The sequence below is a fragment of the Colletotrichum lupini genome, chromosome 4 (genome assembly GCF_023278565.1).
Source record: "Colletotrichum lupini chromosome 4, complete sequence".
NCBI lineage: Eukaryota > Fungi > Ascomycota > Sordariomycetes > Glomerellales > Glomerellaceae > Colletotrichum > Colletotrichum lupini.
This window is the reverse complement of record NC_064677.1, coordinates 3,940,689-3,961,856: the sequence shown is the minus strand read 5'-3', so window position 1 is coordinate 3,961,856 and position 21,168 is coordinate 3,940,689. Positions and strand designations below refer to the sequence as shown.

Sequence of the window (21,168 nt, the reverse complement as noted above, 5' to 3'; positions counted from 1 at the left end):
GGCAAGGCGGGAAGGGGTCCTGCGGTGGGACTTTGGGACTTGAGGGAGCACGAGGCACGCCGCATGAGGGTCCCGTTCCTTGGGGCCCTGGAGGGGGAGGGATTCGGCAAAGGTGGTGCCAACCGCACAGGGCAAAAGGGAGCGGAGCCAATGAGGAAGACGGCGCGAGTGGGAAGTCAGGCCACTTGAGCGTCTTCATGGCCTGATTATGATGAGTCCCGGTGATTCAGAGAGCTTACCACGGCCCATGGCCCACGCAAGGTGTGATTAACCCGTGTGTTTGCTTTTGGCATTTGCTGCTTGTCTTCCATTTCTCGGGCTGGCGACTGGTAGTCTGGTGCTGCGAGATTGCCCATCTGATTAATTATAGCTTAGGCAGATCTACTTCTGGGTTGGCGGGTGCAAATGCTGGCCAGGGCATTTTGTGGTATATAGAACGGCCTGTTCCCTTTCCCTTCCATCTTCGTGGAAAGGTTCTCCGAAGCTGTCTTGCACCGAAACATCGTGAAGCTATTTCGGACAAATACATGCACCCACAGCTTCTCTGCTAACAACACCAACATCAACATCAACAACCCAATGCCATAGCGACGACCCTCACATCAGCCACCACCGGTATCGCTATCAAGGATGATGGATATCAACGAAAAGGCCTTGTCAGCCGGTCAGCCTTTGGGCACAAAAGCTTCGTCATCATGTTCTTCGATCATCTAGCTCCATCGCACGTCGGCCCCCCAAACTCCAATGAGGCATCCATCATGGTCGATCAGCCACCCGAAAGCAGCTCCCCCTGACGCGAATTGCTACCCGGACCACACCTACGAACATCGAGCTCGCCACGCGACTCCTGCCGTACACGATACATGCCAGACTGTTCTCGCCAGAAAGCATCCGCGTTCCAGAAGAGCGAGCGATGACAGCGCCTGGCTGTCGCAGCGCCAATCGAGCTCACGGGCCTACACCCTCAAGACGGGTTTCTTTCACGCATACATGGGCAAATTCCTCTTCCCAAGTGTCACGGTCCGTCCATGGGCGGGATGATGGGAAACTTCAACGAGCATGCCCACTAAAACATGGGCTTCGACCCTTTCGCTTCGCCGGTTCCAGCACAGCCATGTTCCAGGGTTCTCCGTCTCCGAGCTTGACCCTTTGGGGGGGATGTTGCCGAGGCCCGCCTAGAAACTTGACGCTTGCAAACTGGTCCCGGGCCAAGTTGAACAGGATAATGGCCGCTGCGAGCTACCCCAACCGAGCGTACCACCCCAATACGAGCTGGGAAAACCGCGCAGCTTGACTTACACGGACACACATCCACCAATCTTGCAGGAACTACGGACGCCCGGTCCCTTTCCAAACGAGCATCATTGAGTTTTCCCTCTATGGCAACTTGGCTGCGACGCTGCCTGATATTCAAGCAAAGACGAGACAGCAGGTGTCCTCGACGACGTGAAGGAGGGTGCCGCGACTCATGAAAGGCGAATCAGCAAAGAGGCGCGCGCCAATGCTCCTGCGGCCAGTTGCTCCAATCCGTTCGTCCATCGATGTCAATGGAACTTGTCCTGGCTTGGCTGGCGAGATGGAAGACTGGGAAAAAGCCACCATGTCGGCACCATTATCCGACTGTGGAAAGATGTACAGTTCTACGGTACGCCAAGACCAGCCGCCCTGCCGAACCCTTCAAGAAGTCTCCGGTCGGGCCAGAAGTTCCAGGCGGCCCAGTCGGGAGCCAGAGAATGAGGAAAGGAAAAAGCCAGGGAGAAGAGCGGAAGTGTGACACTCTTCTTCAGTTCTGGAATGTCGCAGAAAGCTTATCAAAGGCCTGATGTTTGAGACTTAACGCATCACTGGCACAGGTTGGTTATGGGCGGCTAGCCAGAAGCAGCATCACGCAAGACGTTGTCCCTCACCTCTCACTCAAAGGTAGGGCAGGCGAGAGGAGGGCCAGCCATCCGGAGTGCTTCCCTCGGAGACCCAGAGCGCAGACTTGTGGAAGCCAAAAGGTGCAAGCCAGGTGCTTGTGCTTGTTCTTGTGCTTGTTTCCCTGTCTCTTCTTGAGGTGTCTCGAGCTTTGCTTTCATCTCAGGATCCCCCCAGTTTCCCGGCTGCTGTTTAACTTTCTCCGACCCAAAATAGGACCCAAACCGCCCCTCAACTTTATTTCCTTCTCCATTGTCTGATACTCCAAACCTGTGGGAAGCTTTCCATGTTTTCTGGTCCAGATCGTTCTTCCTCTGGCTGCGTCTGTTTCCCATCCCCTATGCGGCATGCCATGGCCCATGGGTCCCGACACACCGACGCACACCTCGACTCGATAGCTAGCTGGTCCGGGTTTTCATCGAGAAACCTAACCGTTTGACGTGTTGCTTCTTCTCTGATGCAGGCAGGGCATTGGTTGGTCGACCTACGGGATACCGTGGCAGCTCATCGCTAGTGGCCCTCACCCTCCTGCTTCTGTTGCAATGGAAGAAGTTCTTCCCTGCTCTTGGATTTGTCTCACCATCCAAAGACGTGCAGACGTCAGCGCCCGGTACCAAGTTGGAAGGGGTGTCAGGTTTTAGTGGGACGATGCCCCTATCAGACACCCCAGAGCTGGAGCAGGGACGGTCTCCAGCTTGGCAGTGACGCCAAAACGCCCCTGGCTTGGCCCCCCCTTACGCTGGTACGTAGTCACTGCAGTATGAGGTCCATGGCTTTTCTTTCCATTTTACTCCGTATCTACCGTACATACCTAGGTATTGCCTTTACGGGAGCGCTGCTTGCAAGCTGCAAGTACCAAACAAGTCGTTAGTCTCCTCCAGGTCTCAGAGACCCTCTGAGTACCGAAACATCAGGGCGTGAGCAGAGGCATCGATTGTCGCTCCATCTTTCCCCCCTCCCCCGGACTCAAGTGCGTCTACGGTTACTTCATTCTTCGACCCTGCAGGTCGCATTCTGAATCTCAGGTCGAGGACAGTCTCCTTTGCGCGTTACAGGGGTTGAAGAGCGCAAGTCACCTCACATTGTAGGGAAAGTCGTCCCATGTTCCCCGACAGATGCTGCCACCAAGCCACTACCATCGGCAGGTTCCACGGTTCCACCTCTCCCCCCCCCCAAAAGATACCTGCCCAAGACTCCGTACCGCCGTCTGCCGGTCTAGGTACCTGATCTTAAGTCCTGAGGTGGCCACTATTTGTGCCAAGCATCCAAGGTGCGAGATGAGGGGAGCGCATACACAGTACTCCGTACCTACCTTACTTTGTAAACGCTAGAGGGCCACTCTGAGATTCTAGCGCGGTACGGCACGGTACGGACACACACTCGACTACCTTAGCCCAAGGAACCTTAGCTGTGCCTCATACTCTCAGCGCCAAACGTCAACCGCGCACCTTGCACCTCACACCTCACACCTCACATTACATTGAATCGCACCTTTCCCAGTCCATCTGGTCGTGTCGCTAGTCCTGTCTCTGTTCACGTCTCTCCAGCTTACCACCCACTTACCACCACCCGATCGATCATATCGCCGTACCTTAAACTGCCACCACCTGCGAGGGTACTTGATCCTTTCCGAACGACAACCCTTCCTCTTTCTCTCTCTGTCTCTCTCCAGTCCATGCTGGGGGTCGCTCAGAAAGGTTCTGATTTGTCTTGGCCGCATATTATTTCTCCGCATCCCTCTCGTTTCGACCAAGATTGCATGCACCACACCACTCAGCACCGCATCGCGCCGCACTGCAATCCCATCGAACCACCCATCCACTCACACCGAAGCAGCGACTACAGTCGGCCCTCCGGTGAACGTCGACCAGTCTCCTCCCAACCTACCTGGTCCGCCCCTCCACCTGCGACTAACACAATCTTTCACAACGTCTTCCAAGCCTTCGCCCAGCACCAGCGCGACACTAACAATTAGTCTTGTCCTGGCGTTTTTTGGGCTCCATCGCAGCTGCCCGCCGCCGTCGTTCCATTATTACACACTTCGACCGACACCCGATCGACCGACCAGCCTGGGACCCGACTGACCACGTCCCATCCCCGTCACGCTTCCACGCAACCTCTACATCAGTAGCCCACATCCCTCCACCAAAGGGCCCTATTCACTTCAGAAGCTTCCTCCGTACCTCTCCGCCGCGTCGAGAATACCTCTTCAACCAACGATCCCCCGGTCGGCGCTTCGCATGTTCGATTTCTTGGACTGCCACACCTGAACGCTCAGTGTCGAGTTGAATCATGAGGACGACGACTTCCACTTGCATACCGACAACAACAACTTTGCTATCCCGTGCAGTTTAACACTGGATGGGTCACAAGCTCAACTAAGCAGCGTCCGCTTCCGCAACTCTGCAATTCCAACTCCCACTTCTTCTGCTGCAGTCGCTGCAAGTCTACTTGCAACCATCGCCGCAGATGATTTGGTATCTTTTGTATCCTTTGCGAGGGTATGGATCCCTTCTTTTCTCCGACCAATGCTGGGGCCACTCATCATGGATCAGCCCCATTGCAATTCATGTCCTGACTGACCTGCCTTTAGAACGACGGAAGCTCCAGCCCTTGCCACGAACCATCCTCTCCGCCGAGCCTTCGCGCGATACGGTCGATATGCCGCCAGACACGTCGTCACGACTCTCATCATCTCCGTCACTGTCGCCGCGATACTCATATACCCTTTTCCGTTTCTCTATACCTCAGATCTGAGCAATGGCGCCTCCAACTTGCCCCATCATGTGTGGACTGCTGCGCAGCCGCTCAAGGAAAACAGCACCGAGTCCGACGTAATAATGCGCTCCATCTGGGTTCACGGCAGCTACATGAAAGCATTGGACCACGACGTGTTGCTGGGCGCGCTCGAATTGCAGGATGAGCTCTTGGGTCCCACCAAAGATTTCAGCCCGCGGCGGCCCGTAACGTCCCTCCGGGCCCACGATCCATATGCAGATGCAGATCTTGCCCCTCAAGACCGGGATGCATTCCATGTCATTAACGGCCTCACCAACCAGTCTTGGTTCTTCTCCTCGCCACTCCAGTACTGGGCCTGCTCCAATGAGCGGATAGCTTCCGACACGGACATCATATCAACTGTAAATGCGCGGAAGACGCAACCGACCTCAGTAAATGTGACTCTAAGACATTCAATAGTCTTCAGCGGCAAGCGCTTCGAAGATCGAAGACTTCTGGCCGCCGACGCTCTCGTCATAACGTTGATCCACTTGCGTGATTCCCCAGTCGGTCGCCAGTGGGAGAGAAAGGCCGGATTGCTCGCAAATCGGATGAGAGACAAGTGGACGGCTTACCCAGCTGACGGGAAAAGCATGGAGAGCCAGCTATACGAGTTCCAGTTCATGCCCATTTCCATGCAAGACACGGTAATCCTGGCGCTGGCATATGGCCTCGTCGCTATTTACTTTCTCTACAGCCTTTCCAAGTTGCGGGCGGTCAAGTCCAAGTTTGGCCTGATAGTTACAGTCTTTGTCCAGATTGTTGTCTCTATCATGTCAAGCTTCACTGTTTGCGCCGTTTTCCGGGTAGACTTGTCCGGAATCCCGCAAGCGGCATACCCGGTCGTGGTTCTTTCCATGAGCCTCGAAAACATCTTTAGACTTATCAACGCCGTCATCTTGACTCCCTCGGAGAACAGTACGAGTAGTCGAATCAGCTGTGCGTTTGGGGAAACGGCACATGTTGCGCTGGCCAGCTCGGCGCAAAACGTGCTCATTTTATGGGGGCTATCGAAAATCGTCTCACCGGGCGTGTCCGCCTTTTGCACGTTTGTAGCCGTCGCTATCGTGTTTGACTTTTTTTACTTATCTACCTTCTTCCTTGCTGTTCTCAGTGTGGACGTGCGACGAACAGAGCTCAGTGACGCGCTTGCCAAGGCATCGCTGAAGAATAACAGATACGGGCAGGACCAGCTGCCAGTGAACAGGAGCTGCTTCGAGGCAATGCTGCAGGGCAAGATTGCTTTGTCTACGCGCATCACGGGTACCGTTATCATGATTACTTTTGTTCTGATTGCTCAGTGGCACTTTTTCGAAAATGACACCTTCGTCCGACTGGCGCGTGGGATTTTCACGATCTCCAGAGACACAGTCAGCTTCAGCCAACCGAAGAACTCAATGCTACTCGACATTCACCAGGCACGCAGTCCAACGTCTTGGCTTCGGCTTCAAGACCACGAAAGCGCTCGCGAGGTTATCAACGTCATCAAGCCTAGATCCCACAGTTACATCGCTCAGGTGTATGACCCTCTAGTATTCGTCCTCAAGGGTGCGGATCGCACACCCGTCACGCCCGAGCGTCCACTACTCCCGGCTCTCTACGACTTCATCGATCATCACCTGAAGCACTTTCTCGTCACCGTGCTTTTCATTCTGTCCGCCGTCCGTCTTCTCATGAACTACCTGTTATGGGGAGAGGATGCTGAGTCGAGGCGCAACGACGACATGGGAGACAAACCCCTTTTGGCTATTGAATCTCTACCAGAGGCTCACACTCTGGATGTTTTGCGCATGACTTCGTCATACGACGGACATATCATTTCTGTCAGCCTGGACCGCTCAATCCGTGTTTGGGATGTCAGGTCGGGCGAAAGAGACTACTCGCTCGCCGACATCGAGGCACCCCCCGAGGACCCCTTTCCGGTATTGGCAGTCGCTACAGACAAGAAGTCTAGCTGGTTGGCATTGTTATCCTCCAACAAGGTCTTCCTATGGAACTTGGTTGAGCACCGGTGGAGTCAGCCGATCCCGGTTGACTTGAAAAGTCCGAGGCCTGATAAACCTCCTTATTTCTTCTTCGGCACGCCGACTTTTGACTTTTCGAGCCCACTCGTGATCGTACGACGAAACGGAACGATGATACAGATCGTTCCTGGTCAAAATGAGCCCATGGAGTTCTCCATCTGCAAGAGCCCGTTGGTCTCGGTTCGTCCGCTCGTACAGAAGATCGCACCCAGCGGCACCGCGCAGCTGTCTATTCTAACGGCGTCGAGAAAAGGATGTATACACGTCGCGACACAGCAACGAGACGATACTTGGATCTCGCAAAGCCTCGACGTGCATACAGCCGATGACCGCGGAGCATCCCAGGTAGTGTCGCTGTCGGCACTGGGCTCATTCCTTGTGGCGAGGTCTCACACAGTTGACCTGGTTGATGCAAAAACGAAGGCGCTGCTTCACACTTTTGAGACAGATTCAATTCAAGCAGGGTCCCTGAGATGCTTTCACTCGTCACGAAGAAAACCTCAATGCGGTTCGATTGGGCTTGTGTCATTCGGCATCGCGTACACCCATGCAGAGAAAGGCGACTGCGTGATTCACACCTTTATACCAAAGGAAGAAGGCAACGTCATTTGCTTCCGGAATACGAGTTCGCCGCCCAGCCGCAGCTGTAGTGCATGGGCCGAGACCATTGAGTCGAAGAGGGAAATTAGTAATCCGGGGACATGGGAAGCTCTGCCAAACGGATTTCTCGTGGGCGTCCGGAGGGAAGTGTACGATAGCGGGTCAAGCAGCGGAGAGTCGTCTCCGACAACAACCGGTGGTCTCCGTCACAGGATGTATCAACGGTCAGAGAAGCGACCAAACAGGTCGCAAGACAACTGGGAGGTCTGGGTAGCTTCAGAACTGGGGCGGGAGCAGATCTACGAAACAAGGCCCCTTCATGATGAGTACGAGATGGGCTCGCATCTCATCATCTCAGGACTGGGTCCCATCGTCAAGGTCGGCACGGCATCGGTGGCGGTTGCTTTCGGCAATATTATCAAACTTATCACGGTGGGACACCAGCACTTTGAGGATCTGGCCGAGAACGAGACGGGGGAGTCTCTGCACATTGGCAGCCGACGACGGAAACCGGCAGCTGTTACGCATGCCCGGACGAAAGTCCCGTCATGGATTTGAACTATAAGCGGGAGTAAACTTTGGAGGGGAGGTTTGAAATGGAAGGCAATATTTTCATCTTCTTTTTATATACCCATGATCGACAAAAGGGAGTTGGGATTTTCTGTTGTTGTTTTTTTGACATAGCCTCGAGATGATACCCCCCGTCATAGGAACGAGGGGGCTAGAATTATAAGATTCCCCATTTCAGCATATGCATATGATTGCCTGCGACGGCTTCTCTCCGTCAGCTTTCTGTTGGATAGATTAGTGTACGAAACCAACGGATTATGACGTCTCAGTAGTATCTCTCAAAGCTGAAAGAGAGGTAGTGTTTGTAGGACGACTTGATAGTCTTGAATACCGAGGCATTTGAAGGACATACTATCACTAAACCAAGGCTTTCATTGCTTCAAGTAGATTCTACTTCCATTTTCTTTCCCATTTTGTCATTCACCTCGCCTTGGACAGGCAGGTTTCGTAGTCCAATGCTATTCCCCAGGCACTGCTGCTCTCTGTGTGCGCTTCATGAGCTACTCTGTGCCCTCACTCCATCACATACGACCATACCCATTGGAAAACTCGGGATCCCGTCCGCTCTCCCATAGATAAGCCAATGAGGGCCGGATTAGTAGTTGGGTCGGTGACGACCAGCGAATACCTGGTGTTGTATGTTTTTTGTTGATGTTTTTGTCAATGGCGATGGTGGATATCGTGATGTTTTTTCTTTTTTTTTTGGTGGTGCTGTGGGGTTGGGCGCGTGTGGGGTTGGTGGGGGTGCCGGCGTGGGGGTTGTCATCGATTGTTAGTTTGGGGTAAGGGGGAACGGGAGAAGAGGAGCTGATGGTCATTGTGTTGTATCCGTGGCTGGATGCTGGATATTTTGAAGCAGGTTATGGTAAGGTCTGTCTTGGTTTTGCCATTTGGGAGAGAAATGTCCTGACTCATTTGACTTTGGCGTGTGTGAGTTGGGAAGGGGTGGTTACGTTTTTCTTACACGCAGCTGATTTGTCTGGGGCTTACAACGTAGAAGCAAGTCGTTTTAACGTAACTCATATCTGGGTGCTGCCTCTACAGATACATGATCGCCGTATCTCGAGTGTCCAACATACCCTCTGACAAATGGAATTCGGACCAGAACAGGCACGCGATCAACATCAGCAGAAAGGTCAGTAACGTGGACTGTCTGCCTACTATCTAACCTTCAGCTTTCTTGGCCTCGATGTACTACTGCTCGACTATTCGGGGAATCCTCGATCTCATGACGCCGAGGTAAAGGTGACCTTGGATGGTCATGCTTGGTCGGACGAACGTACGTTTCTTGCATGGCAGAGCCCATGCCTTTGAAATGGTGTCAGAAGGCAAGAGGCGGCAGGTTGTCCCTATGTGACGATGCCTAACATCTGGTGATTTCTTGTTTGTTTTGTCCAGGCATCGATCGAAATTGTTGAGGTGCTTGAAGTGACCGTACTGAGAGTCCTCATTCATCATGGAGATTTCCTTCAGCTTGGTGATATCCGGCTCTAAATACAAGAGCCACCCATTACGGGCGAGTAAAACAGAGTACATATGGTCAATTCTAGGCTGCCGTGTGTTTCAAAGCGTGACAAACTTCGACGTTGGCAAGTAAATCTATTCCTGGATCGGGCTGCCTTGTGCCTCACTCAGTCAAGCAGTCGCCTACATTATGAATTGTAGGTCGCCTTCTAGACTAGGTCTTGGGCCTCCTTCAACTCCGCATTAAGATCTTGCTCTGCCACTCTACACTTACTTGTAAATTAATAAGAGCAAGAGCAGCTACCTTGGTTGTTAATACATCAAAAGGGACCTACAAACCACTCCAAAAAAACATCACCAATACTGACCCCAATAGCAAAAGAGTTCACCCCCCCCCCCGGTGCTCAACTGGGGGCTACATCTCTGGCGCTCATGCTGGTATTCGAACTCGGGTACTTGCTAAGCCTGTCGTCGAGTAGGCTGGTTGGCGTATAAATTGATTGCTGATCATGAACCACCCCACCACCTAGCCAGTTTGAACTGACCCCCGACCTAGAGGGCACCTGGTGGCTGCTGACTGGAATGGGAGTGACGGGGCCTATATGGGCTTGTAAGTGGGCAGGTGTGCACGGGAAGGTACGGAGGAAAGTGAACACCCTTCTACTCCTTCCTCGTCGGACTTGAGGTCCTTGAGGCAGGTAGGCTTTCGTGATGCCACTTGGGAAGGCGCCATGGAGGCGGAGCACATAAAGGTATACTGGTCGAGGTCAAAATACTAGGTGAAGGTAATCGACACACTGTTTCTGCCCATTTATTACCTGAGTGACCAAGCAGAGAATCTGATCCGGACAGTTGCGCACGCAGCACGCATCTGCAGATGTTTTGTCATACAATACTGCTGATTTCTGAACAGCGCTGACTTAAGAACAATCATATCTTAGATTCCTGACTCCCGGATTAGCTATCTAAATCAAAGCTACACGGTATGTATCAAGCTGGATGGAGCATCGACAACAACTTCACCCGCACTACTGCTGGCACCGACTGGCACACCGCTCTTCGCTAACTGATGATGCCAACGCGCTGTTGATCAGAAACCAAAGACCCACTCTGAAACATAAGACCCCCATGGACGTCTTGACATCCGATTTAACCGTGTGTTGCCGTCTCGAGCTATATTATAGAGACGGCTATCTGAACAGAGGAAATATCACAATGCTTTCTCTTTCTTACTCGGGTAGAGGCGAGTATTGGGTCTAAGCTAGTGATTGAGAAATGCTCGGGCAAGGAAGGTTTCATGTTATTAGGAAAAGCTCTGATCTTTAACATCATTTATCGTTTCTTCTTCACCACGCCTCAGCATAGCTCTCGAAACATCCAATCCCGAATACTCTAACGACGAAACAGAATCGTCTAATGCCTTTATAATATCGAGGGATTTTCTATACTGACGTATACGTATGTCACAACGCCACAAACGACGTTAAGCTCGCCAGGAGTCTGAGCGAGAAGGACTATGAAGTCTTGTTCGACAAGTGGTCGTATATCCTCCTCGAGGTAGCTAAGAAGTTCGTCCATAGCTTTATAAGGGATATTCCCCTAACCTCTTTATATGAGGAGGGTAGCGACCTGGGCGTCTTAATGAAGGAGAATCTCCTAAATATTAGTAACTAGATTAATTCTGAGTAGGAGGAGTGCGGTGTTTTCTAATTTACTGTTAATAACCTTCTCTAGGAGCTCAGAGATGTTTACAAGAACTCTAATATTAATATAAATATTAACGTTTTTAAGGGACTCGAGTCTTAGCCCGATGCCCCCCCTATTATCGAAGTTCCGGGCTTGCTAACTCTTAGGGTCGTTATTACTACTCAACGTAATACCGAGTCCTAGAGCTCTAATATCTATAGAGAATCCGATACTAAGCGCATTATATAGTCAATAATAAATGCCCCCGGTGAGTATAACTAGGACGTCGAGATGACGGACCCTGACCTACTATCCCCCTCCCCCGCCCAGAGCCAGGAGGGTAACGAAGACGTCGAGGATCTGCAGCTGGGACATTCCTCCCAAGTCCCCGGGATCGACGAGCTCACACGGGTTTTGACATGACCGGACAAGGTCAAGACTTGCCTCAAAAACTTGCCACCGCCATTATTCGTAACAATTGATCTACTACCAGAACTACGCGTAGATGAAGGATCAGAAGAAGCGATAGGCACACAGAAACCACGACAGTGATTTCGAGTCACTAGAAAATTCAAACATCGTGGAGATCATACATTTTCGGCTTGTGATTATGAAGTTATCAAGTGGCGTTTTTCAGGGGGTGAATCCCGCGCCCTCGCTTCTCCACATGTTGTCTCCGTCTACATCGTTTAGTCCCGTTCATCTCCTGCGAAATACCTATTCTGACCTCTACACCTTTTCACCTTTGATAACCCATAGCTGACGCCGGACACAATAACTCCAGATAACCCGAAATAAGGACCAGACTTGAAGCAGCTTGCTCTTCCTCTAAGTACTCCAAACCTCCTCTACAAAATAATCATCACGTCGTTAGGAAACCAGCCAAACGACAACATCCTACCCGTCTCGGCCCACGTTATCGACCTACGACAGCAGTCCCTTACCCCTTCAGCTCACTGATACCGCGGTCTCCGGCACGGGTACTGGTCAGGGAACCAAGTCAAGCACTCCTCACAGGCGTCGTCGAGGCCAATGGTCTGCCATACCTGCCGTTTGGCGCAGGGTTTCTGGATGAGGCTCGCGGGTTGACAGAAGCGGGCGAACGTGAAGGAGAGGTGCTTGCACGTGAAGGCGTGAGCGTAGTATTGGCACATTATGAAGCTTGTAGTTGGGTGTAAGTCGTGGGCGGATGAGTATTGTTGTACTTCAGGGGACGTGTTTGGTTCTGTCTCTCTTTGGTGTGGTTGAGACTTGGCGCCCGGAGGAGTAGCTCTGCTAGTTGATGGATCCTCTTCGACTTGTACGACTTTGCGGTCGTCAGGGTATCTCGGTAGCCGGTGATAGTTGCGGCTGAGAGTGTCAAGAGTAGACTTGGAAACGAAGGTTGAGGCTGGCTCGTTGGTATCTTGACGGGCGTGCAAGAAATGAATGTGATTATATCGAACGAATACAAGATCCAAGGGATGGAAAGCACGTCTGGGAAATTCGGACTGAGATGGCATCTATTTGTAGCCCCTCGCCCCTTATCTTACAAACAACAACGTCAGATCAGTTTGCCTACGTCGGGCACCAAACCGCAAGCTACGGCGTGACCTCGATCCTACCAGACAGCACCGTTTGAGAAGCTGTAGGAAGCCTCCTTTCCCCCTACCATACACGGAACTTCGAGCCGGAGGCGAGGTACGCCGAAATCACCCCAAAAAAAGGAGGCAAAAAAACCCAAGCCGAAGCGTACCGAGATCTATGAAATCTCACAAAGCAGGGCACGCGGGTCGTCCGGAAGCTGCAACATCCCGCCCCGGGAAGCAAACGGTGGTTACCGCGGCCAGGAACCAGGAACCAAACGACGCAGAGTCTCAAACGGAATCTTCAGCTCTGATTCGAGAAGGAAGGAGGACACCAGGGGAGGGGGGGACGCTTGCTATTCAGCTTCACATGTTGTCCGAAGTGACAGCTAGCAAGAGGGTGTGTTGCACTGTTCGATGAATGCATCCACGTTCCAAAACGTGTGCCCGACAACACGTCATGATGTCTCTCGCGCTGGTATTGAGGCAAGTCGACACGACCAAGGGGCTCCAGAATGGCTGGCTTATCTTCAACCTCACCCGGCATCGAGGCTGTGATCGTGACATATAGGGCTGCAGGCTCGTGATCTCAAAATCGCAGCGTAACGCAGTTCAGAAGCGAGTCCGACCCCCGAGTGAGATGACGAGGTCGTACAGTATGGTGGCGGAGCGCGCGACGTTGAGGCTGGCAGGAAGTACGACGGCCGCTCACGCCTGTGTTGACAACACACTATACAGAGAGGATGCGTCCGTACTGCGACCTCAATCACTACGTTGAGGACATGTACATAAGTTGGCAGGCCTTGTCACAAGGCCCGCTTGCACCTAGAGACTTTCACTGCACCCACTTACACATAGCAGCGCTCGCCACCCCGGATGAGCTCGCATCATAGCTTGACTCTTGACAAGGCGTAGTGGAGGTGGACCCATCCAGAGACAAGAAATTGTAACTCCAAGATGACATAAGTGACATAGCCGCAAGGAACCGAAGGCCTATTCTTCACCGCCAGTTTTGATACTGCCTGTTGCTGCTGCTGCTCACTTCTGCCGTCGTCAGGCTGGGCTTCAGTATGCAAGCGGTATGTTGGGTTTCTTGTATTCTTGAAGATCGAACGCCGTTCAGTGAAGAATAGGTACCCTAGGTGGATTGTGAAGGAGGGGCGGCCGCATTGATTTTGGCCAAGCGTGAGGTTGGTAATAGGCCATAGGCTTGCCAGATTCAGGTTCATTCTTCTAGTCACTATAACAATCTCCGAGCTTCATCAGCACTCGTGTGTTGGCGTGGCGTAACAGTGCGAGATGTTCCCTGGAGCGCTGAGATAGAATTGCCTTACGCAGAGTTGTCAGGCGCAGCGAGGCCATTGACTTATGCGCTGGCACCATTGAGGCCTCTGGGAGGCCACACATAAGGTCGGCGAATCGCCACTGAGAGTATTAGTAGGGGGATTCTTCACACTTTGGACTTTTGGTACAGCGAAAAAAGAGGTGGCTGGGATGCCGAGAGTTGAGTTGAGCGCAAAGGGGACGTTTTCCCTGCTTCGAGAAAGCGCACCGCGTCCCGTTGGTCAGATCAGAAGGCGATCAAGAGACGTTGGACGCTAATCCATAGAAGGACTAGAACGACCCAGAGAGTAGCTTGAGGAGCCACTGCCAAACGCTGGTGGGTCCAGCGAGTAAGCGGTACGTATCCTTTTTAGTGGAAACACCGTGGAGCACAACTTCACGAGTTACTCCACGACGGACGACTTGTGCCATTTAACCCAGTCTTGCTCGTACAAGACGGCCTTGTGCAACCTGGATCGGTGAATACACCACGATGTCCGAGCAGCATTTGTTTCGGGACGTGGGCTGGGTAATCTGAAACCCCCAGACTGACAAGGGTAAACAGTCGCACGGGCTATTCATGGCTGTTCGAGGGCGACGGGAAGGATACGGGACTCGATAGTCGACATCCGGCCACGTTGTGCGCCTTTGGGCCCCTTGCTTTGCCTTTGCCTGCGTATCCGTATGGTGCATCAAAGATTCTGGGCACAGCCAGAAGCAGGCCTGCGTGGGGAGCATACAGGTGATATCGATTCGTCGGCAGCGGGCCACCAGAGCGCAATGCGCATTTGCGCGTGTCTGTGTGGACGCATGGCGAAGTCTCGGAGCGACACGAAAGACAGGTTCCGACAAGGGAGGAAAAGCAAGCAAACCAGCAATCTAGGCTGATTTGTGCGCATCAAGCGAGATGGCATCTCCCGTGTCTCAGACCGGCGTGATACGTTGATATGACGGGAAAAACGTGAGAAGATGGTCCAGAAGTGAGGATCGTGTCGACCCCAAGTTGGCCATCGTCGCAAGGACCGGGAGAGGCTCCGGTCTGACTCGAGGGCCGCATAAGACATTGTCTTCGTAAACTCGTAGGGATAGAGGGGTTCAGTCCGGCCAAGCAAGCTGCTGGTTAATGAAGGATACTCGAGAGTCGAAAGTCGAGACCCCGCGGACCCTTGGGATAATTAGTTGGTTTGTCGGCTTGTGTCGGAACGTGGTCCCGCGCGTCAGAAGGAAAGCGCGGCGCTATCGCGTCGTCGGCGTCAATTCAGATCAGAAAGCATCCTAGTCCTAGGGTTCAGATGAACGGCGCTTGGTCCTGTAGCGCGATCATGTAGAAAGCTCGGATAGCGAGTGACTGGCGGGGAAGAAGCACGTCGCAATGCCTAGAGGAAGAACGGATACTCCGTACTCGTAGGATAAATCAACGATTGAGGTCATATCAGCTAGGCCGCCGTTTGTTCGGAGAGCGAACTGGAAGAGGAAGAATGCCGATGAGTGGAAGAGAGGGCCGGTGGAGGCGAGGCAAGCAGCACAAAAGAACGACCAGGAAGGATTCCCGTCTTCGCTCCTACCTTGGTGGTGTGTCTGGCTCGTTCGGCTTGCCATGCTGGGGGCATGGGGCAAGTGGGCACCTCAAGTTCGCAATTGAATTGCCAGCGCCAGTTCCCATTTCACAGTTCAAAAGTCAAGCGGGTCGCAGGGATCCCATCTTAGCGCGGGCATCTTTTTACCCCCCGTGTCCCCGTCCAAGTTCGTGGGAGACTGTGCCTGAGCTTGGCTTACGGACGGGATACCTTGACTTGCACACTTGCAAGCCTTGTTCCCACGCTGTTTCCTGCCTCCGTCCAGCTCCAGCTGTCCAGCCCAAGCTCCAGCTCCAATTCCAGCTCCAGTCCATCGCCCTTTTCCCTTTCTCTTTCTTTCTCATCACTTGGTTGGAGAACCTTACCTATCCGTACGAATACTCAGCTTCTTCAGCCCCAGCCTACTAAGCAATTGAAAGCTGATGTCACTCGCGCCCAATCCAACACCCATCTTCGCGCTCGATTCTACCAGGGCTACCAGGGCTACCACATCAATCGCTCTCAAGCCTTAACTCACACGGTGCGCGTGTCTTCCGAGGGGTGGACAACTCATCTTGCAGCATCTTGCCCCCGTCATCCAACCTACAATACCCGACTTCATTCGCTGCCTCTCGCCTCTGTACGACGTCGCCCGCGGCCGTCATTGCTGCTCCTACTTCTCATCTCAACCTCATAACCACCCGACCCCGGGTGTCCAAAGACTCCATACTCAGGCACCCTATCGCGCAGCCTCCATCGCCTGTGCGGTACCTGTTGGGCGACTTCGTCATCCATCTGTATCAGGACCCCGGGAATTGCCTCCATTCCCAATCGGCCTCGGTTCTCCCAGTTCTACACTACCTTACGGCCAGACCGCGCAGCACCTCTCGCAAAGGCCCACACTCGTTCATGCACAATACCACTGCACGCCCCAGTCCTCTGCGCCTTTGTCTGCAAGCTCTCCTTTAGGGCACATATAACCTGCAGCTACCTACATTACCTTACATTACATTACATCGCCCGAACCCGTCTCAAAACTTACCTGCATCGCTGCTGTTCTTCGACTCGGCCTCAACCATTGTCGAGATGCCTTCATAGCCCGACATCCGACACACTACCTCGTCACACCCTAATTCCACGACTACGACTGCTGCCAGCCGTCTCATCTCGTCTGGTTCCATTTGGCCTGCTCGCACCTTGACTTGACAGACGTTTGGCACCTAGTCCCGCCCCCGCAGCCACGCCGACGCTCACTTCCACGCCCGCTCTTCACCGCCTCCTACGCCGGCATTATCCTTCGACACTCGTTTATTCTCTCAGGGATCGTCCTCGTAGCCCATCGGGGAGCTCTATCTACGCCTGTCCTCAAAAGGTTTCTCGACGACAATCCACCCAAGCATTGAGCGTTGTCGTCATGCTATTTGCGAAAAGATCACTCAATCACTCATCTTCTCACTTGAGCCTCATCCCGCTCACACTTGAATAATTGATTTTTGCGCCTAGCAAGTTGCCAATTGGCCGAACGATCGAACTCCCTTACTAAGTACTTACTAGTAATGTATTATACCTGTGAGTATTCCTTTCTTCCAGATTACACTCAATGCGATCGGTGCCTGTAGTCGCTGACAACCGGCATTACTCAGTTTCATTATCAGGCCAAAGATAAAAAACATAATCGGCTTGTTCTGCTCCCAGAATATCTTCTCACCCTCGAGCTTTCCGCAGCTCTCATAATTGGCTCATTCACTATTGCCCGCGGCTCACTCTCAGCCATTGCTTACGCCCTTCTACTGAGCGGCTCTGGATCAGTACAGAGAACGGCACTTAATTATCATTGGCGAACTTCCGGTGAATCCCAGCCGAATTCCTCATTCCGGGCTTGCTCCTTCTTCATCAGGACTACAGAAGCCGTAATACCCATCCCTGCCATCTCACGCGCCGCAGACGTGCGGACAAATCCTCATGGCTTCCTCCGAAGTTGACCAGAAGTTCCTCGGAAAATGGGCGAAAACCGTCGAAACCGATAACCCACTCTTGTCATCGATGCTTTACAAGATCCTTGGACTCTCACTAAGCCTTGCAGAGCAACTTGTCACAGCGAAGAAACAGCGCAGACCCGATGCTGCCCGCGCGCCCCAGTCTCTCGACCTCATTTTTCACATCATCTGGCTTTCAAGAGAGGGCCTAGTGATGCTGCAGCAATATGTGATTCCTATGGTGGGAAACCATACAGAACTCCGGGTATTGGCGTACAAGCTACGAGCATCGTTCTACCACATTTTCGTCCTGTTTCACAACAAACCTGCAGTGTCCACTATGGGCATCGCAACTCCAGACACAATGGCCGGATTGACCCCACCAAGGATGGACAAGGGCAAAGGAATCGCAAGGGAGGATTGGAACTCATCGCAGGGCTCAATACAGCCCACACATGCCCTCGAGGGCGGTCCAGTGAACCCTCCGCCGGGTTTCGCTCCTCGAAGCGGCTCCGACCAACCCGCCGCCTTCCTCGAGCCGCCGAGAGATTACCTCCCCGAAGCGCACAAGTACTTCAAGGAGGCGATTGCTCTGGCTGACCAACACCTCTGGGGGTCGCATTCATTACGACTCTCCGTCAAGACCGAATACGCCGCGTTCCTTTACGAGTGTGTGCACGACGCTGACGGGAGCCGAAAACTGGCCAAGGATGCCATATCCGAGGTCTATGAAGCGACCGAGGGCATGGATGATGACATGTTTTCCGATGCTTGTGAGCTGGTTACTGTCCTGGGCAAGATGATGAAGCGGGGGCTCGGGTCAAGCAATAACACTTTGACTAGAGGAACAAGTCCTAGTCCAGCTGCACCTCCAGGAACGACAATGGCCCCCGGCATGGAGAACCCTATCTAATAGACGGTATGTCTCAATGGTGGCTATTCTATGACTTGGCTAGGAGGTACTCGATATCACTCAACCCCCGGTCACAATATTCTCTAGAGACGCGCAGCTTGGTGGTGGTGGCCATAGACTCCTGCTCCGACCGACGGCGAAAGCTGCGCTCGGGTCAGGCATGATGACCTCTCATGCAATGCGTCTACGGTTCCCCTTCCACAGGCTTCTTCGATGTACAAGATTCAGCTCGAAAATACTACTGCTACAGCGGAGTCGAGCAGGCTAAGGGGGGCATTCTCGAAAACTTTGAGCGCACACAGCATCTCAAACGGCGCATTGGGTGGCACATCATATTACAGCAGACTCCCTTGGATAGTTTCCAAGGGCTGCTTACCTGTACTTATATCTTGGATACGGCGAGAATGGGAGGCGAATTGATACGGTGGGAGTTTTCGACATGCACCATGTATAAGATGGCTGCTTTTTGTTGTAATGGTTGATTCCCATTGATACCCCCCCATCCTCTGCGGTGGCTGGTGGTGGTAGTAGTCTGCACCTTTTTCTATAGAAGCTCCAAAATTTAGGGATTTCTCTGCAAACCGGAATGCTGTGAGATCAAATCCACACCATTCACTACCAGTAAATTGAGATGCAAAAGCAGTTCATCGTGAGTATCAGTATGGAAATAGGGTTCTCTCTCTCTCTCATACTCACCCTTCTCTCCCCAAACCCTACGAAGTAGCAGAAAGAAAGAAATAGAGCAAAGGATGGCTGGCTGGATATGGAAAAAGGATCCATAGTCCTCATACGGAGGAACTACCTTGTTACCCAGAGACGACCCAAAACACAAAAATGCAAATTACCACTCCATCTATCCGTTATCCCGAATCCCCTACCCCAATTTTTGATATCCGATAACCCATTTCATCCGTCTAAACCAGCTGTCCCAAATCAAAGTTGCGATCAAAGTCGCGTAGACGCAAAAAGGTGAGGATGTAACCTTCATCGTCATCATCATTCGTCAGTCGTTACCCTCCTCGAGCCAGGTATCTCATGAGGATCGCATTTCGCAAACAAGCGTAAGAAAGGAGAAAAAAACGGGGTGTATCAATCCTCGTCATCATCGACGAGAGCATCCTCAGGAGTGTCCCGACCCTCGTAGGGGTCCAACAAATCCTCGCTACCGGCCACCGAGGAGGCCCAACTCCGCACGCCGGCGGCCTTGCCTCGGTCCTCCTCAGCCTCGCATCTCGACTTGATCATGTGAAGCGGCACCATCCGGCCCGTGGCATTGTAAAAGTTGGCCTGCATCTCGAGCCACTTTGTCGCCTCCCTCTTGGACACCACGGCCGCGAGAGTCGCGTCGTCTCGGCGTTGCTGTCTGTCTGCCGGGCTGGGCGCACGTCTATTGGCGGGAGGGGGAAGTGGTCTCTTTCTCTTGTGGGATGCTGCCGGCGCGGGAGGGTAGAGCGCCGGGTGGATGTGGCGGCGGATGTAGCGCTCCTGGCCGGCGAGTTCGCGTTTGTATTGAGCTTGAGGATCGGCGTCGTTGTCGTCTGCGCTGGTAGCGGATGACGTTGACTCGGAGGCCGAGGAGGTGTCGCGGAGGAGGTTGAAGCGGTCTCGGTAGGATGAGCTCGGGGTCTCATCGTTGGTGTCGGAGGTAGCAGGCTTTGACGAGTCCTCTGACGGGGCGGGCTCGGCGGGTTTGCCTCTCTGTTTGGGCTCCTTGGGCTTGGACTCGGGTTTCTTGCCCCCAGTGGTCTTCACCTCCTTGGAAGGTTTTTGCAGCTCTTTCGCTTCTTCATCAGACTTGGGGGTCTCCTTGTTCTTCTGCTTCTGCTTTTCGGCTTTGCGCTCCGCCTTTCTCTCTGCCTTGGATTTGTACTTGTCATCTTCTGACTTCTCTGCTTCATCTTGGCTCCCGTCGGTTTTGGCATCAGCCTCGGTACCGGCCTGGGATTCGGTCTGAGTGGTCTCTTCTCCAGACACTGTCTGAGCCTCGCCTGTGGATTCAGCCGAATTGGCAACGTTGATCTTCAATACGTGCCAGCGCTTCTTGACCTCGTTCTTGCCTCTGTTGATTGCGTTCCCAATGGAAGCCCAGGTCTCACCACCCTCCTTCATGCCGATGATGAGGGCATCCTCTGAGGCTGTCCACTCGCCCGTGGTTGATGATTGGGCACCAGTAGAGGCGTCTTCGCTCTTTGAGGATGCATTGTCGGTTGTACTCTTGTCCTCTGAGGCTGTCTCGCCAGAGGCTGACGACTCAGCCACCTCTGAGTTGGCTGCATCGGATGTGACTACAGAGGATGTCTCTGCTTCTGTGGCCGACTGGCTTTCTGTGCCTGCGGTCCTGCCCTTCTCGTTTGGCTTATTCTCCAGGCCAACCTCACTATCAGCGGCTTCTATGCTGGCCTCTGAACTCACAATGCTGGTCGACTCCCCAGATGTGGTTTTGTTATCAGGCTCGGTGAGTTCCTCGACGTCAAGATCTCCGAACAGGTCGACGAGTGTCATGGCGTCATCATCTGTAACTGCTGTGACGGAGGATGTGCCATCGTCAACGACTGTGGCAGCCAGATGATTAGCTTTGGTCATTGCGAAAGCATAGGTATGTTGGCTCGTGGAGTGTTGAGGAGATGAATCTGGAATATTTTTTTTAGCAAATAATTTGGAAAGGGAAGGTTCGCTGGAATTGTAGCTCACTGTTTGAAGTTTAATCTGCCTGTGAGTATTCTGAAAACCACAAAGCTTTGAGAAATGAAGTCGCTGCTTCCGTTCCGAAATATTGCAATTGTCCGATCCGTAGTG

General features: G+C 52.9%; 5 protein-coding genes across 5 annotated transcripts; 3 read left to right on the top strand and 2 right to left on the bottom strand.

Annotated features, from left to right (window-relative positions):
- Positions 1 to 913: 913 nt before the first annotated feature.
- On the top strand, positions 914 to 1,294 carry CLUP02_08270 (uncharacterized protein; the record flags this gene model as incomplete). Its single annotated transcript, XM_049287260.1, has 1 exon — positions 914 to 1,294. One exon carries the CDS (start codon positions 914 to 916, stop codon positions 1,292 to 1,294), a length of 381 nt encoding a protein of 126 aa, XP_049144403.1.
- Positions 1,295 to 4,386: 3,092 nt separating this feature from the next.
- Positions 4,387 to 7,877, top strand: CLUP02_08269 (uncharacterized protein; the record flags this gene model as incomplete). Its single annotated transcript, XM_049287259.1, has 2 exons — positions 4,387 to 4,418; positions 4,511 to 7,877. The coding sequence occupies 2 exons, from the start codon at positions 4,387 to 4,389 to the stop codon at positions 7,875 to 7,877; spliced, it is 3,399 nt and encodes a 1,132-aa protein (XP_049144402.1).
- A 4,115-nt stretch (positions 7,878 to 11,992) lies between these two features.
- CLUP02_08268 (uncharacterized protein) lies at positions 11,993 to 12,693 on the bottom strand (the record flags this gene model as incomplete). Its single annotated transcript, XM_049287258.1, has 2 exons — positions 11,993 to 12,389; positions 12,644 to 12,693. The coding sequence occupies 2 exons, from the start codon at positions 12,691 to 12,693 to the stop codon at positions 11,993 to 11,995; spliced, it is 447 nt and encodes a 148-aa protein (XP_049144401.1).
- A 4,752-nt stretch (positions 12,694 to 17,445) lies between these two features.
- CLUP02_08267 (uncharacterized protein) lies at positions 17,446 to 18,372 on the top strand (the record flags this gene model as incomplete). Its single annotated transcript, XM_049287257.1, has 1 exon — positions 17,446 to 18,372. One exon carries the CDS (start codon positions 17,446 to 17,448, stop codon positions 18,370 to 18,372), a length of 927 nt encoding a protein of 308 aa, XP_049144400.1.
- Positions 18,373 to 19,461: 1,089 nt separating this feature from the next.
- On the bottom strand, positions 19,462 to 20,955 carry CLUP02_08266 (uncharacterized protein; the record flags this gene model as incomplete). Its single annotated transcript, XM_049287256.1, has 1 exon — positions 19,462 to 20,955. One exon carries the CDS (start codon positions 20,953 to 20,955, stop codon positions 19,462 to 19,464), a length of 1,494 nt encoding a protein of 497 aa, XP_049144399.1.
- Positions 20,956 to 21,168: the final 213 nt, after the last annotated feature.